The sequence below is a fragment of the Bos indicus genome, chromosome 12 (genome assembly GCF_029378745.1).
Source record: "Bos indicus isolate NIAB-ARS_2022 breed Sahiwal x Tharparkar chromosome 12, NIAB-ARS_B.indTharparkar_mat_pri_1.0, whole genome shotgun sequence".
Taxonomy (NCBI): Eukaryota; Metazoa; Chordata; class Mammalia; order Artiodactyla; family Bovidae; genus Bos; species Bos indicus.
In genome coordinates, this window is record NC_091771.1 from 26,060,651 (window position 1) to 26,077,495 (window position 16,845).

General features: G+C 32.1%; 1 protein-coding gene across 6 annotated transcripts in view; it reads right to left on the bottom strand.

Moving 5' to 3' along the window:
• NBEA (neurobeachin) overlaps positions 1-16,845 on the bottom strand; it is a 674,548-nt gene that overhangs the window by 435,988 nt on the left and 221,715 nt on the right. For all 6 annotated transcript variants that reach the window (XM_070800567.1, XM_070800569.1, XM_070800566.1 and 3 more), the window contains 5 exons: positions 15,792-15,972; positions 13,393-13,523; positions 9,477-9,584; positions 5,345-5,513; positions 3,814-3,909 (listed from right to left, as the gene is read on the bottom strand). In XM_070800567.1, the coding sequence (XP_070656668.1) occupies positions 3,814-3,909; positions 5,345-5,513; positions 9,477-9,584; positions 13,393-13,523; positions 15,792-15,972 (685 nt within the window). The remainder of the gene's footprint in view (positions 1-3,813; positions 3,910-5,344; positions 5,514-9,476; positions 9,585-13,392; positions 13,524-15,791; positions 15,973-16,845) is intronic.

Consider the following 16,845-nt stretch of genomic DNA (forward strand, 5'->3'; position numbering starts at 1 on the left):
TCTCGTATACAGGGTTATCGTTACCATCTTTCTAACTGTATTAACTTCCAAGTGTCATGCTAGGGTTAGGGATTACCTTCTTCAAGCACACATTCTAATAGACAATTAAACAAATAAATAAACTGTATAAATTCAAGAAAGGAAATAAAAAGGATGCTATGATAGAAAATAAGGTTATTGTGGGTGGAAGCTACTTCGCTATGGTAGCAGGGAAAGCTTCTGTGAGGAGGCGATGACCTTTAACCAGACACCTGAAGAATGAGTACTCTCCAGTCATATGAAATATAGGGAAGAGAGCCAAAACTTAGAACAACAAACAAAGATCACGAGGCAGGAAAGTGCTTGGCATAATTAAAGAACTAAGTTAGTTTGATTGTGGCATAGTGAGCAAAGGCAAGAACCACATGAAATGAAGTTACGAAGGTTGTGATATTTTACTGTAAATGTTATGAGAAATGTTTTATGTTAAAAAGAGACATAACTTCATTTATATTTTAAAATGAACTTCAGCAAAACTATAAAAAAAAAAAGAACAAAGATTAACAAGACAAAGGGTGAGAAAATCACTTAAGAGATGATTGTAGTAATCCAGGAAAGTCAGAACCAGAGTACTCTTGCCACAATTAAGACATTTAACTTTGTTCACAAAACTATAGGAATTTATTAGAAATTTTTAGAAAGAAAAATCATTATATTGGCTCTATTAGAAAAGATTATATGAATATATTATATTAAATATAAATTATACTTCATTACATTATTTTATTATTTTATATAATAGTGTTACTTAAAATTTTGTCATCAGTAACAGACTAGAGACAAGTCCAATGAAGAAATTATACAATTCTCAAAGAAGGGCTATGGCTTTGAACTGAAGAACTATCGAAGATGAAGAAGAGAGAGGCCAAAGAGCTAGTTCAGAATTTTCTAAAAGGCTTAATCATGAGGGAAAAAAAGGGAGTGAAAAGTGAAGGAGCTGAAAAATAGTCCAGATCAGTCATCTCAAAACAGAAAATAAAGCACAATAGCTTGTATTATTTGACTCCATAGACATAAATTTAAACTTCAATAAATATCATCAGAATGAAGGTAACATTGGGAAAAAACACAAATATTATCCATGTTGTTCACTGAGAGTGTGTGCACAGGTGATCAATCTACACAAATGTCATTATACTTGTAACTTTTTCAGTATATATAATAAATAAAAAGTTTTAAGCAAAGAGTGATTCCCCCAAAGAAATGTCTCTATAAACAATTTGAACAAATATTGGGAATATAAGTACTTAAAGTATATAGTGTGATGAACTTTTGCTTGTGAACTTATCTACGTAGAAATGGCAATATTAGTATTCATGGGAATAACATATGGCTTGTCTATTTTTGTTTTGTTTCAATAACATGCAGAATGGAGAAAGCTATTTTACAGAGGTATGTTGACAGAATGAGAATTCCGAGAGCTCAGAACATGTATCTATTTTACAACTTTTATCCAAAACGAAGCTAGAAATACTGTATCTTCAAAATACATCCTCAATGTTCATCAACACTCAATTCCAATAATTTATATTATACAGTTATAATCAAGCATAAATATATTTCAATTAAAGATTTCATTTTAATAAATGTCTTAATTATGAATCTTCTTTTAATGAAAAATATAAGATATTCTATCAAATACATAAAATGATAGGAGATAACTTTCCAAGATGAGTAAAATTAAGATCACTTAAAGATTGAGATACTTTACTGGCAATAACTGTCAAATATTAAATAGTATTATTAAAATAATTATTACTAAACTATGGAAAATGTTGTAGAAACTGCATACTACCAAAATTATAACTTTTATTTTTGTCCTTTAATCTATTCTGATACATGCTGCAATCTCTCCTGCTTGAAAGTACTGAGTTCATTTAACAAATATTATATGTCTGACAAAGAAGCCAGCCCTATTACATATTTACAACTGGAATGAAACTATTTTCTTATCTTGCAAAAATACTATGAATTGACTTTGCATTTCCAACATCACCAACAGAACTTTTCTTCTTAATAACCACTGCATGACAGCATGCAGTAATAGTCTTTTATGATCACCTTCCATATTATCACATAATAAAGAGAAGAGGAAATTCACCACATCAGCCTTAAAGTAATTCAAAATTTTAAAATACCCTTAAGACCTTTGTGCAGTTCAGCTAAAATTGTTTCATAGCAAACCTTTCTAGATAAAGAAAGCAGTGCACAGATATTCTGATGCAGGCTTCTGAATCTGGTTAACTACTCCAGAGCATATTCCAGTCACTGAAGTTAACCTTTTAGAACAGACTTCTACACAAAACAAACTCCAGACAACAATCCATCTAATCTAGTCTAATCCTTCTTAGTTTATACAACTCAGATACTTTTTGTAAGCACCAAAATCTGAAAAGAATTTTTTTCCTTTATATTATCATTATGTTCAAATTTGCATTTATAAAAAAAATCAGTGCATTCAAATTATACTAAACACTTTGCTGCTTTATTTGTTCTATGAGTTGATCTTCCATATCATTAGCTGATGGATGAAGACACCGGTGATCATCTGGAGCTCAGGTACCTTCTCTAAAATTACTCCTGTTATTGGCAGAATTCAGTTTGTTGATGTTTGTAGGCTTAAGTCCCCCACTTTCTTGCTGACTGTTAGCCGGGAGGTACTCTCAGCTTCTACAAGGCAATCTCAGGTCTTTGCTGTTCAGCAACAAAGAACTTTCTTTATGTCATATCCCTTTCACACCAAGGTGCTCTCACAGCCTGTTCTAAACAAGCCAGAGAAAACTCTCAACCTTTACAGGGCTCCTGTGATTAGGTTACTTGAGCCATCTGTACAACTGCCTTTTCTTAAAAGCAACTGTGCTAACATATACTATATAACCTAGTCACAAGAATAAAATCCATCATATTCCCTGTGCCAGGAATTATGCAGAGTGTGTACACAGGAAAATCCTGGGTCGGGGGTTGGGAGCAGAGTTTGGCTCACCTTTGTTCTTCACAGAATAATCTCATGTTAATCTTAACCAGAGACATCATTCTGGCTGTTTTATTTTTCATCTCTGAAACTTTCAATTGGTTCTTTAAAAACGCTTTCATTTTTCCCTGTATTATGTTAATTTTTTCCCTTAGATTGAAAAACATCATGGACATACTTAACAATAGCTGTTTGAATGCCCTGATCTGACAACTCTGCAATATGTATGTATCCCTTCTCAATCTGCTTCTGTTGACTGATTTTTTTGTTTCCAGCTTATGCATCACATTTTTTGTCTTTGCACACTTAACAAATTTTATTGAATGCTTAATGTTGAATAATTGCATTGATTGAAGAATTTTTTGAATTCCTTTGAAAAGAGTTGGAATTTTGTTCTGACAGAAAGTTAAATAATTATAGATCACTGTGATGTTTTTGAGGCTTGTTTAAAATCTTTTTACTTGTCATTCTACAGTAGCCTTCATTTTAGAGCTAATTCGGTCCCATTAACATGGTGGGACTTTTCTGTGATCTCTTCTGCATGCCACCACTGTGCATCTTATTATCCATATAATTAGGCAGCCTTAATTTGAAGATGATACTTAAAGAAATACAAGGGAATACAAATATAAAAACTATTTTGCTCTCAATAGCCAGGTACAAATACAACGTATTATATCTCCATGAAACCTGAGCCGTATGCTGAGATGTCTATAAACAACTACATTAATGAATGGTTATTGTATAACAATTGATGAAATTTAAGAATACCCAAACAGGTCAGGAGATGAGGTCAATATTACCTTTGTAAAATGAGTGGGCAAAGCTCTGCTCGGGAATTAACTTGGCAAGGAATCCATGGTTCAAACTTGGATGAGGGATAGATGGTATGACCACAACTGTGGAGAAAATCATGGAATCAAATTTGAGCCAGCATGTAACAACCTGCAACACGGTCCACTGAAGATCCAAGACAATTCTATATCACTGCAACATGCAAACAGTACTAGCAATAAAGACTGTGTCTCTGGAGGAAGGAAAGAAGTTATGTGTTAAGGGAAAGGAAATAACATACTTGTTAAGTAGAGTCATTTGCAACAAACACAGAGACATACAAACACACAAGAAAATCAGAACTGGAAGGTTTCACTAAAATATTGCTTGCTTTATACATACATGACTGAACGCATTAAAAATGAAGAGACAGTTGATTAACATATAGAGTCTCTGTGTTTTAAATGGTTGAAACACAGAAACTGGAGTGTTAGGATAACATTTAACTTGTCAAGTAAGAAGTTAAAAGTAAGATTATACTACAAAGAAATACCACGTTTATATACTCAAAATAAATACAGCATGCAACAATAAGGAATTAAACACAATCTGTATTTCCACACAGAAACAAAAAGTAAATGAGATATGATATGAGTATGGAAAACAAAATGCAGAGATTTGACCACTAATTTCTACTCGTTTTTTAAAATATTCAATAAATGTATATATCATATGCATTTATTTAGGAAGGATAATTTCCATTACAAACTAATCTAGTGGTACATGAAATAATCACTGGGCTGCTAAGGCAACACTGCAAACAATAGAGAAACAACCTTGAGGTAAACACTGGCAGGAAATGCAATAGACAAAAGGCGTCCTGTGATATTAAAATATTAGTTGCCAAAAATGTATCTATCATTTCCAAGCAGCGTAAACAAAGCTAATAATACATGAACTCCTACAACATAAGCATCTTCTATAGATGAGAAAGATAACATGACCCAAAACGGTTCACTGCTGTCTAGAAATTTCTGACTTTAGTCGATGCAACTTTGGTATAAAATTCAGAATGTATGTTTGTTTATGATACATCTCTGGCTGAATATTTAGCTACTGAATTAACTACACATATTGAAAGAAAGAAAGGCAGATGGAAAGAAAGAAAGATGCTACTGAGCTTGGCTACAAAGATTTCTAGTTTGGCTTACTGTTGGTTTTGAACTACTCTATAAGGACCTCCTACTTTCATATGTTTATAAAGGTTAAAAATAATACATTTAAAATATATGAGTTATTTGTATATTAAGTAGTAGCATAAATGTTTTATGCTAATAAACAGAAAAACTAAACCCAAAACCTTGATAAAATGAGAATATAGCCAATATCATTCTACATTTTTGTGTAATTAAACAAGATTAAATTGGCATTTATATACTGCCTACTTATAAATACTTGAGATGATTATGAATAGAACCAGTTTAAATCTAGATGTAAAAATTAAATAAAAAGGAGATAAATGATGATGAAAATTCAAATAATTAGACAAATATTAAGTACCTGTACTTGTTGGTGAATTTATTTCTTGTCTGATGTTTCTACCTGGTTGGCTTCCAGTTCTTGCAGTCTCTCGCTGGGGTTCTAAAATGTCACGATACTTGGAAACCATCAGAACCGAAATGAAGTAAACAACAGCTAGAGCTAAGAACTGTGCCTGCTTGCTATCATCCTGCATAAAATGAAAAGGTAGTTTTGACACTCAAAAAATTTTAAGTTTAAGTTCTCAGAGTATAAGAAACTATTCCTGTTTTATTTTCTTTATGGAGGAAAACATACGACATTTAACTTTTGCTAAAACTTGCTAAGTATATACTGTTAGTATTATCTAAGTATATATTAAAAAAAAAAAAAACAACTCCAGAAACATATCATCTGATTTATAGGTTGAAATATAATTTAAAAAATGAGAATGTTAAAAATTTGCTGAATATGCCACAAAATTTATTATTTATCCTCTTCACTAGTATCTATTACTTCTATAACATCAGAGAATGCATATTTATAAGATATGCAGATAGCACAAGTTTGAAAAGAATAATTTAATGTCTGGCTAAAAACATCTAGAGTTTCAAATACTATAGCTGAAAAATAATAACAGAATAAAGTTACTATTGGACTACAGATACAATTCTAACATATCACTACCTGAGCAGGAAATATGAGTAAAATAAGGGAGATATAAAAATCAGGGAGCATAAAGCATGGATTTTATACAAGTTCAATATGGCAGCTTCAGAAAAAGCTAATGCAATGTTTGACACATGAACAGATAAAAATAAATAACAGCCCCACTATTCTGTACTGGAAAAATAACCTCATTTTTCCAGTGCAGGATTGGGAGCCAATATTTGAGGGTCCAAATTTCAAAAGCTCAATGACAAAATGAAGTTATTCCAGAGGATAGCAGTGATGTGGTAAAAGATCTGAAAAAGGCTGACCATATTAGGATAAAGAGATAATATTTATTTATTTCTTTGAAGCAGAACTGCATATAACCTTGAAAGCTCTATCGAAAAAGCCTAGGTAATTATCCTAGAGGGATAAAAATGTTAAATGACCTCTAAAACTATTTTCAGATTAGACTATATTTAAGGAATCATAAATAGATGGTTATTAAGCCTTTTTTCTAAGTTAGGTAAAAGTGATGCTTCAAACCAAAACTGCAAGTAATTACCATGGCCCAGAGATAAAACAGAAATAAGGAAAACAAACATGCATTAAAGTCTATTAACTCTATAAACAGTCACTTTACATTTATTACTTCATTTCAGCACTAGGTGAACAAGACTCAAAATTCATGTGCATTTGTCAGAAAAAAAAAAGCAAACAAGAAAGATGACTTAATACTCTGAAATAGAATTAGTATAGGTAATGGAGAAAATGACCAAAATAGATTACATTTGTTCTGAAATATTGTGAATTTAGTGTTTCATACTCTGTGGGTAACAGACAGCTTTTAAATACATTCCTTTTCCTTAAATACCTAAATTTTAAAATCTCATATGTTTGTGAACTTAAGGCAACATAAAGTGACTTGAACAATTCAAAGGTTAAGTAGAAATCTTATAATACCTACAACTGACTTTAAAATATAACAATTCAAAAATACTTTCAAATTCTGGAGATTATTTGAAAGAAAAAAAGCCTTCCTTGGAGTTTATGAAATATGGTGGTAAAAGAGACAGAATGCTCTGCAAAGGCCTAATTTGGGATTCTGACTACTTCATACTAGCTGTGTGATCTTAATGTTTTTCAGTCTTAGCTTTCTCTTAACCTTTTACTGAAAGCTGAGGGTAATATATATGTGTCTGATACACAGTGTAAATTGAATGAACACAAGTTATGTTACCTCAGTGATGTTTGGAAGGAACACCTGAACATTAATTCCCTTCCTTCAGGAAGAAAGCTAGTAAGAACCACTGTAGGGTTATCCAATATACAATAGTTACAAAACATCTATAGATATTAGAAAAAGTATACAATCCACTATAATAACCTGATACAGAACTTACTAACAATTTAAATGCAATGTCACACAACATAAATTCCTTCTATGTTAGGTCTGAGTGAGTTTCTTGGAGATGAAAACATGATCCGTGTTTAAATCATCTATCATTTAAAAAAAATTCTTCCACAACACATTTTTTTTTCCAGGATAAATAATTCCCATTTCTGAATGGTTTAACTGTTCATAAGTATTTTCTTCTACGTCCAGATTATGCAGATCCTTACATCAAGATTTTTACACTATTAATGCGTTTTATCTCCCATTTTAAAAACTACTTTACTTTTATTAATTAGGAAAGCAATACAGGTTTATTATTAAAAAAATTGAAATTTTAAAAAGTACAAAATAAAAAGTGTTTACCTAGAGATAATAACTGGCAGCATTTGGGTGCCTTTTTTTAAATAAAGGTGAACATGTGCATGTATGTATACGTGACACACAACAATGCAGTATTTGTGTAGTCTAAGTACTTTTGTATAGTGTTTCTTTCCCTTACAATATATTATGAGTGTTTTACATGTCACAAAGTTTCCCTCAAAAATATGATTTTAATAGCTACATAACTTCTTGCTAAATGAATATACTGTGATTTATTATGCTCTGCGTTGGATATTTATGACGTTGCCAATTTTCCTGAGGACAGCTGTGATAAGCACATGAGTAGAACCAATGGGTCATAGGCATCAAATTTATAAGAGCTTTAGCACAATGTAAAAAGCTATTTATAAAGTTTATCCAATTTGTACTCCTACCAGTGATAAATGATAGAACACTTTCAGTATACCTTTGTAATGACAGATACTATTATTTTAAAATTTTAGTTTTTGGTAAAAATATCTTGCTGCTGCTAAGTCGCTTCAGTCGTGTCTGACTCTGTGCGACCCCAGGGACGGCAGCCCATCAGGCTCCACAGTCCCTGGGATTATCCAGGCAAGAAACTGGAGCGTGTTGCCATTTCCTTCTCCAATGCATGGAAGTGAAAAGTGAAAGTGAAGTCGCTTAGTCGTGTCCAACTCTTAGCGACCCCATGGACTGCAGCCTACCCGGCTCCTCCATCCATGGGATTTTCCAGGCAAGAGTACTGGAGTGCGGTGCCATTGCCTTCCCCGAAAAATATCTTACTCTTGTTTTAATTTGCATTTCTTTGACTACTAGTTATAATGACTTTTAAATCATATGTTTATCACCTTATTTTCATATTTCATATCTACTGCCTATTTTTCTGTTGGTATGGTTGCAATTTTCTTAGTGATTTATAAGAACTGATATATATTAAAAAGAATGTAAATTTTTTTATTATATATTTCTACCATGTAGTATGTATTAAATATTTTAACCACTTTCTCAAGTACAAAGTACTCTATCCAAGTTATTATTAAATGCAAATTTAAAATATAAATGTCTATGTTTCATAAACCATCAGTTAAAAAAAGTAAAATAGAATCCAAAATTGCTGATAAATAGCAACTATAGTAAGAAGTACTACCAACATTCAGTCTGCTGTGAAATGCTATGGATGCTTCTACACAATTTGTGGAAGGGCCAATCTTATTTTTACTTACTTTGAATAAGTGATCATATAATTGGAGGGGTCTATGAAATTGTATCCTTAAGCTATATTTTCAATAAGCTTTATTAAACAACCTTTCTAACTCAAATTCCCATTGGTGTCTCTATTTCCAAATGCAGATTCTTCTCTCAAAAGTAATTGCCACCAAAAGTAATTCCCAAGAACATCTTTATGAATTAATCTCTTTTACCAATAATATAAGGAACATTGATAACAACAAAATATTCAGAACCTAGAGATGGAGCAAGGAATACTAAAAGACAGGAATTGTTATTCAAGATAAAATCGGTTATAATCTTCGAAGTTATCTTCATTCTTAGTATACATACAAATTAACTATAATTTTCACATCATTAAAAAATAAAGTGAATAAGCTTTCAGAGAAAGCAAAGCTTAATCATTTTACAAACAGAAGCACATTATAAACCTACAAGCCCTGACACTAGGACATTTAGTTTTAAAATGCAAGTTTCCTATGAAATTTAAATTATTTTATACAAATTACAGTGAAAAGTTTTCTTTTTTCTCTGGGAAATCAAGCAGGCATAACTCACCACATCCCGAAAGACAACTGCACGAAGGCGATTGATATCAACATCCTGAAGAAGCCTATCGGGATCCTTAATTGGAGAAAGGTTACCTGGAACATTCTCTAGTGGAGTCTTAAAAAAGAAAGAGAGAATTGTGAAAAAATAGTATAATACAGAAATTTATATTAATTTCTATTAATAATACCTTCAATTTTGTAATTAAACTGGCCACACACTTTACCTTCTCTCATCACTGAACAATATTTATTGACTGTTCTCTTCTACTTTTACCATGGTTTCACTTACTAGTGTTCTTGTTCTTCATCTGCATAGCTACCGCTATAGATAAAGAAAGGCTGGAGGACTGTGGCAGAAAAAAAGACTAAACTTTTACTCTGGGCTCAAATCTCTCCTGTGCAACCTCAAATTTGTTACTAACTTTTTCTAGGCTTTACATTCCCTACCTCTAGTTAACAAGCCTCTTTAAGTCATCAGGTTCATTTATTCGTCATGTTTTCATAATATATGAGATTATTATATTACATTATTATATGAGATTTCATCTGTGAAAACATTCCATGATCCACAAAAAGTCAAAAAAGGTAAGCAAAAAATGTTTTACTCATGGCCTTAATATTAAAGCTGGAAGACATTAAAGATCTTTACCACTAAAATCCTTTTTATATCTGAAGACACAAAAATCCACAAATTTTAGGTAACACGTCACACAGTAAACTCGTAAGACAGTCAAGATCCCTGAAACTCAGTCAAGTACTTTTTCACTTACAAAACATAAGAATTGTGTGAATTAAATCAGATAATATATGTGAAGTATCAAATACAACTCCTGCATATAAAAGTAACTCTATTTAATAATAGACCTCCTTCTATTTTCTATAAACCTCAATTACACTATTCCCCTCTTAAATTAAAATATTTGATTCTCTTGCAGCACAAAAGCATACACTATTTAAAGGCTGATAGTTACTTTACTTCCATTACAATTCCAAAACTTACCAGCTATATAAGCTTAGGTGAGCTTGGCTTTAATATTTAAATAATAGGCTAATGATCTTTATCAAAGGATAATTAAAGAAATAATATACTATTTACAATATATCTGAAAAAATTACATATATTTTAATCTACGTACTACTTTATAGTTTACAAAGTACTTCTATGTCCATAATCTAATTAGAGATGTGTTTTGTAGGAAAATCTTATTTAATACCTCCTTTTTAGAAAACATAAAAAATGAGGCCCAAGGAAAATGTGTGGCTAATACAAGTCCACTCAGATTCGTAACACATTGAAATTATTGTTAACTATGGTTTACTTATTCAAGTGCCACATTAAAAATGCATAAAAATAGGGAAACAACTCTCACAAACTGGGTTCACTGATTCTCTGTTTTGAAATATGTTTTCTTACCAAGTCAACTTTTCCTCTAATAGTTCTATATCCATAATTTATAATCTAATTTTCATTGCTAAGGTTCTTGCTAAAAGGACTGACTAGCTCAATTACCATGAATTTCCTGCTCATTGAGCTTTTCTGTCCATATTCTATCATCAGTGTACTATTAGGTTGGTATACAAGTAATTGTGGTTTCAGACCATGAATTTTAAATCATTATAACTAGGCTCAAACACATCTTTATTATTTAAAACAGGAACCATTACAATCAACATATTTTGCCAGCAAGAAATAAGTTCTGCTTATTTCTATAGCATAAAAATATGTGTTCAGGATTCGATGAACTCTTGGAAAAGTTTTCTGCCTCTTGCTGGTTGTGGAACCGGTTTTCCCTGCAAAAAGCTGTTAAGAGGCTTGAAGAAGTGAGGTGAGAAGTCAGGTGAATAAGGCAGCTGAGGCAAAACTCTGAAGTTCAATCCATTCAACATTTGAAGTGTTGGTTGTGCAACGTGTAGTCAGGTGTTGTTGTGGAGAAAAACTGGGCACTTTCTGTTGACCAACACTGGCTGCAGGCGTTGCAGTTTTTGGTGCAGCTCATTGATTTGCTGAACAATTACGTTTGCACCAACCTAATACTTGGTTTGACAGGCTTGAAAAGTTCCCTATTATGTACTGAATTAACTATGGTCACCTTTAAGATCTAAGCACTCAAAACTACTAACTTATTTATTTCATGACATAAATATTGATTGGTTAACTCCTAGAGAGAAGAAAGGAATTACCATTAATTAAATGCTCACTTCATTTCTCAAATTACTAAGTACTTTAACATATTACTGTTTTTTATTTAATTCATACAAATACCATACAAATTAAGATATATGTCCACTTTAAAGACTGGAAAATTGAGGAACAAGAGACTATGAAATTTGTTTCATTTCACAAAACCAGTAAATGGTAGAGGCAAGATACAAACTCCAAACTGTTTGATTCTAGAGTTTGTGCTCTTTTATAAAGTATTCACAATGCTATACACAATCTGCAATTGAAAAGATGTAAAAGATACAAACACACTCAAGTAACGTACAGTCTCCTGTGCCTACACAAATAAGTAGAAGCAACACTGCTAATGTGTTTGCATTTAATTTTCTAAGCAATGGAGGCTTTGTGGAGACTTGTCAACAGTAAAATATATGGTTTAATTATTCTAGGAATGTGTCTCTAACAGTAGTGAAAAAGAAAGAGGCTATAATACAGATACACTAAATGTGTGGTTGTTTTGACTGAAAACTGCAAAAGTTTGAAGCGACAGAATTTTTTTTAATAAATTAAACTCTTCATACCTTCACTAATTGAACCTTCACTAGTCAGTGTCAAACATCTAATTACAAGTACCCTGAGTGGTAAGAGACATACTAGGTTTTACAGAAGTATCAAACAAAGGAACCTCCTCTAGACTGAGTTGGCAGTGAAGGTATTAGAAAACATTTTACTCAAAGTTGAACTTAAGGTAACACCAAAAGTGGAACATATTTACTGGGGTGAAAAATAAGGATGGGAACCTGAAGAAAAACAAAGCTATGTAAAAGTTAAAAGGTTAAAAAAATTCTTCTGATGAACTGAATGAAGTCTACAGTGTGACTAAAATAAAATAGTAAAAGCAAGGGTAGGAGATTCCAAACTGTAGCTGAAGTAAGCAACAAACATACAGGACCTAAAAATCATTACTGAAACTTTGGAAGTGATGCAAATGGTCAAATCAAATACAAACACATGTTGCTGCTGCCGCTGCTGCTGCTGCTAAGTTGCTTCAGTCGTGTCCGACTCTGTGCGACCCCAGAGACGGCAGCCCAGAAGGCTCCCCGTCCCTGGGATTCTCCAGGCAAGAACACTGGAGTGGTTTGCCATTTCCTTCTCCAAAAAACATATGTTAAATAGAGCTAATTTAGAATGACAATCACTGCTGCATTTTGAAATACTGCATACCACATATTCATTTCATGGGCATTCAATAATTTTTGTTGAATGCCATGGGAATTCTATCCCCCAAAGCATAACCATTTAAAAAGTGCATTATTCATACACTGAACTCGGTGAAAATTTAACTACTGAAGCTAGTAATAGTTAAGAACTTTTCAGTGCTATGAACTGATATAATCTTTATAAGAATCCTATGAATTAGAAATGACTAGAATCTTCCTTTGAAAAATGAAAGTGTTAGTTTCTCAGTTGTGTCTGACTCTTTGTGACTCAATGGACTGGAGCCCATCAGGCTCCTCTGTCCATGGAATTCTCCAGACAAGAATACTGGAGTGGATAGCCATTCCCTTCTCCAAGGGATCTTCCCGATTCAGAGACTGAATTCAAGTCTGTGCATTGCAGGCCAGTTCTTTAGTGTCTGAGCCACCAGGGAAGCCTAACAATTTGAAAGAAGAGAAGCCAGCACTGGAGATTCCTTGTCACTTTGTGCTCACAAACTTAAAAAAAAAGTAAATTATATTTAACTTAGAAAATGTTTAATTACCTTGGAAGCTGCTGTGGCAGTCACACCTTGGGGAGCTTCTTGAGGTTTACTGCTTCCATGGGAAGATTTGTTCCCTCTGTCTCTCTGTCTCTGCCGACATTCTAAACAGTTTCTCACAGCAACACAGCAAACTATTTTAAAAAATGAAAGCATATTATTAATATAAATTGTTGACTCTGATACTGTTTTTAAAAGTTGTTTGGTTCTATTTTTTCTTTCAACTTTCACCATCCCACTATGGTTCTTAAAATCAACCAGATCAATAAATATTTTTAATTAGAAAATACAGTAATGAAAAGCACACAAAAATATTCATGTAATTAAAAAAGTGAAAACAAATTACCATAAACTATCAACCAACTCAAGAAATACAACACTACTAGGATATTTGAGGCTCCCAATATATCCTTCCTATTCTATCACCTTCTATCCTTCAAAATTCTTAAATGTATGAATTAAAATTGATTAAAAACATACTCATATTTGATGATTTTTAAAAATAATAATTATCTGCCCATAATTTGACCATCTTAGTGACTATACAGAGCACGGCTCCCCATTTTAGGCAATAATAATGAGGTACTCCATACAGCCAAGTCTGACAAGTGCCAATATCAACTTGTTTTCATGGTGGCAAAGTCACCTTCATCAAGCAGCACATTCAATAATTACATACTCGCTTTCTATTTACTTAATTATTATAAGAAGCAGCAAAGCATAGTAATAAATAGTATAGATTTTGGAATCAGTCCACATAAACTTGAAATCTGGCTTTGCCACTTATGAGCTATGTGATCTTGGGCTAGCTGCTTCAACTACCTATGCCTCAGTCTCCTCATGTGTAAAATGAGTATAAACAAAATGACTTCCTTAGAGGACTACCCTGAGGATTAGCTGGATCGATATATGCAAAGTGCTTAGAAGAGTAAACAATATATATTGACACATAATTGTTTACCTCATTATTACTCACATAAAAATTCCCTGTGAATGATAAAAACCAAATCTGCTAAAAATTATCATTTTAAAAATGAAATCAGCAGTAAAACTTAGGAATATATTCAGAAACAAAAGTTCTCAATAACCAAATAAATGCTGTTTTTAAGATATTCAGGCATTAAAAAATATTTCTCTTTCTCACAAAGCTCAATCTGTCAGCTATTATTAAATACCAGTGGAAATGTCCATATGGCCCACAGTAAATAATCCTACACCTCTTGGCTGAAGTTATCCATATGGTCAATCTTTCCCTAATAGGATATGAAATGATTCGTCACAAGAAATACAAAATAGCAGTAAAAAGTAGATTTATTCCACCATTCTTAAATCAAGTTCTTATTCCTTTCTTGGATCAGAAACTTGTACCCTGAAACTATACATATGAAGATTTTTACATAACTTTAAAAATAATGGGTGAAAAGAATACATGTAAGAACATCCTATCAAATGCCTGACTTTCTCATATCCTCCCTGTTCACACTCTAAGGCAAGTATGAAAACAGTAGCCATTTTTGTCTAAAAACAGTAGTTGTCTGGTCCCCTGTAAAGACTAAACAGTAAAATTAAATTTTGCCTTTATAAAAGGTAAAAGATGTAAGAATGAATACTGCCTAAGGAATTGGTCAAATTTACCAAGAGTTTTCAGGGCTAAATTTTATTTGTAACACAAGATAGCAACAAAAAAATCATAGCTATAGTAATATCTACTAGTATTAAATGTTCATTCCAAAAAACAGTGAGACTGGCATAGTCAATTTTATCCTTTAGCATTGTTTATAAAGCTACGCTATTGGTTTTCTGATGTATTTGTGGGCCCAAGATAACCAGCCTGTGTATTCATTTACAGAAAAAAAAAAAAAAGAATTCATAAATGGATTTACATTAAAATCACTTCAATAAAAAATGCTATTGTCCTACTGATTTTGAAAGAGCTCAAAATATATTCAACATTGACTTTATTTCAAATTTCATTGTTGTTCATTCGCTAAGTTGTGTCTGACTCTGCAACCCCACGGACTGTAGCACACCAGACTTTCCTATCCTTCACTCTCTCCCAGTGTGGTCAAATTCACAGTCCATTAAGTCAGGATACTATCTAACCATCTCAATCCTCTGCCACCCCCTTATCCTTTTGTCTTCAATCTTTCCCAGCATCATGGTCTTTTTCAATGAGTCAGCTCTTCGCATCAGGTGGCCAAAGTGCTGGAACTTCAGCTTCAAATTAGAATCCATTAAAGATTTATTCCATGAAATCTCCAATGTGATATTATTTTTTTTTAATTTAGTAATTCTACATTACATAATCAAATTGTATCACGGATACTTTATGTATCACAGAATATAAAAAAATGATCTGTAGGTAATTATTTAACATGCACCATTATTTTTAACAGACTTACCTAGCCTTAGGCACTGTCGCATTAAACCTCCAGAAGACATGTTTTTTTCAGCTTCAATCTCACTAAAATTTAGAGAACTGGCAAATACAAGTACATCAACCATAGCCATCAATCGGCTGAGGAAAGTTACTGCTGTTTCAGCTGACATGCCTTGTGTCACTTCAATATTTTCCAATTCCGTCTTTAAAAAAGTAGATATAAATCTTGTTTAAAATTTGGAAATATAATACATGCACATACATACAACAGCTTAACAGTAGTTTAGTATATTTAGTATATTTTGTAAACAAAATAAGCTATAAATCATAAAGTAATTCCATGTAGTGTAAGAGGTGATTATCAAGTTTACTAGCTTAGCTATGAATTAACTTCAAATAAATAAAAAATTTATTTTTAAAATCAATGTTAGATTTAAATATCATTACTTTAAACACTACATTCCAAACTTAAGATCATTTCATAAAGACACTTAGAAATAATCAATGTAAATATTTATACTAGTTTTGTTCTAAGTTTGTTAACAAAGACATGCAACTCTTTTTTCTTTCCTAAAATCCTCATTCTTATTTGTAAAAATATGCTAATTTTTCTTTCCTATGAATGTATGATAATATGAAAGATATATGGCACTTTCATTTGATATCAAAGGGAGACAACTGTCAATGGTCCAATTAGAATACCTAATAATTTCTTATCCATTTCAGAATAAATGAGTATGAAACCACTAGGTACCTCGTATGAGTAACAAAAATTTAGGGTAAAAATACTCAAGATCATGAATTCCTCTACCACTATTAATCAGTGACACTGGCAATGAGAAGAATTAGTAGCATTTTAGACTGGCAAAGCTGTACTTTCACTAAAATACTGTCTATGCTAAAATATAATTTTCTGCTTTGGAAGGAAATGGTACAAAGTATTCTGTTTTGTAAGATATATAACTTTGCATCTTACAAGCAATAGCAATATTTCTTCTTTTATTTTTTATTGTATGTTGTGTAAGATTTTAATTATTTTGGTTCATTATGATGCTGCTGCTGCTAAGTCACTTTAG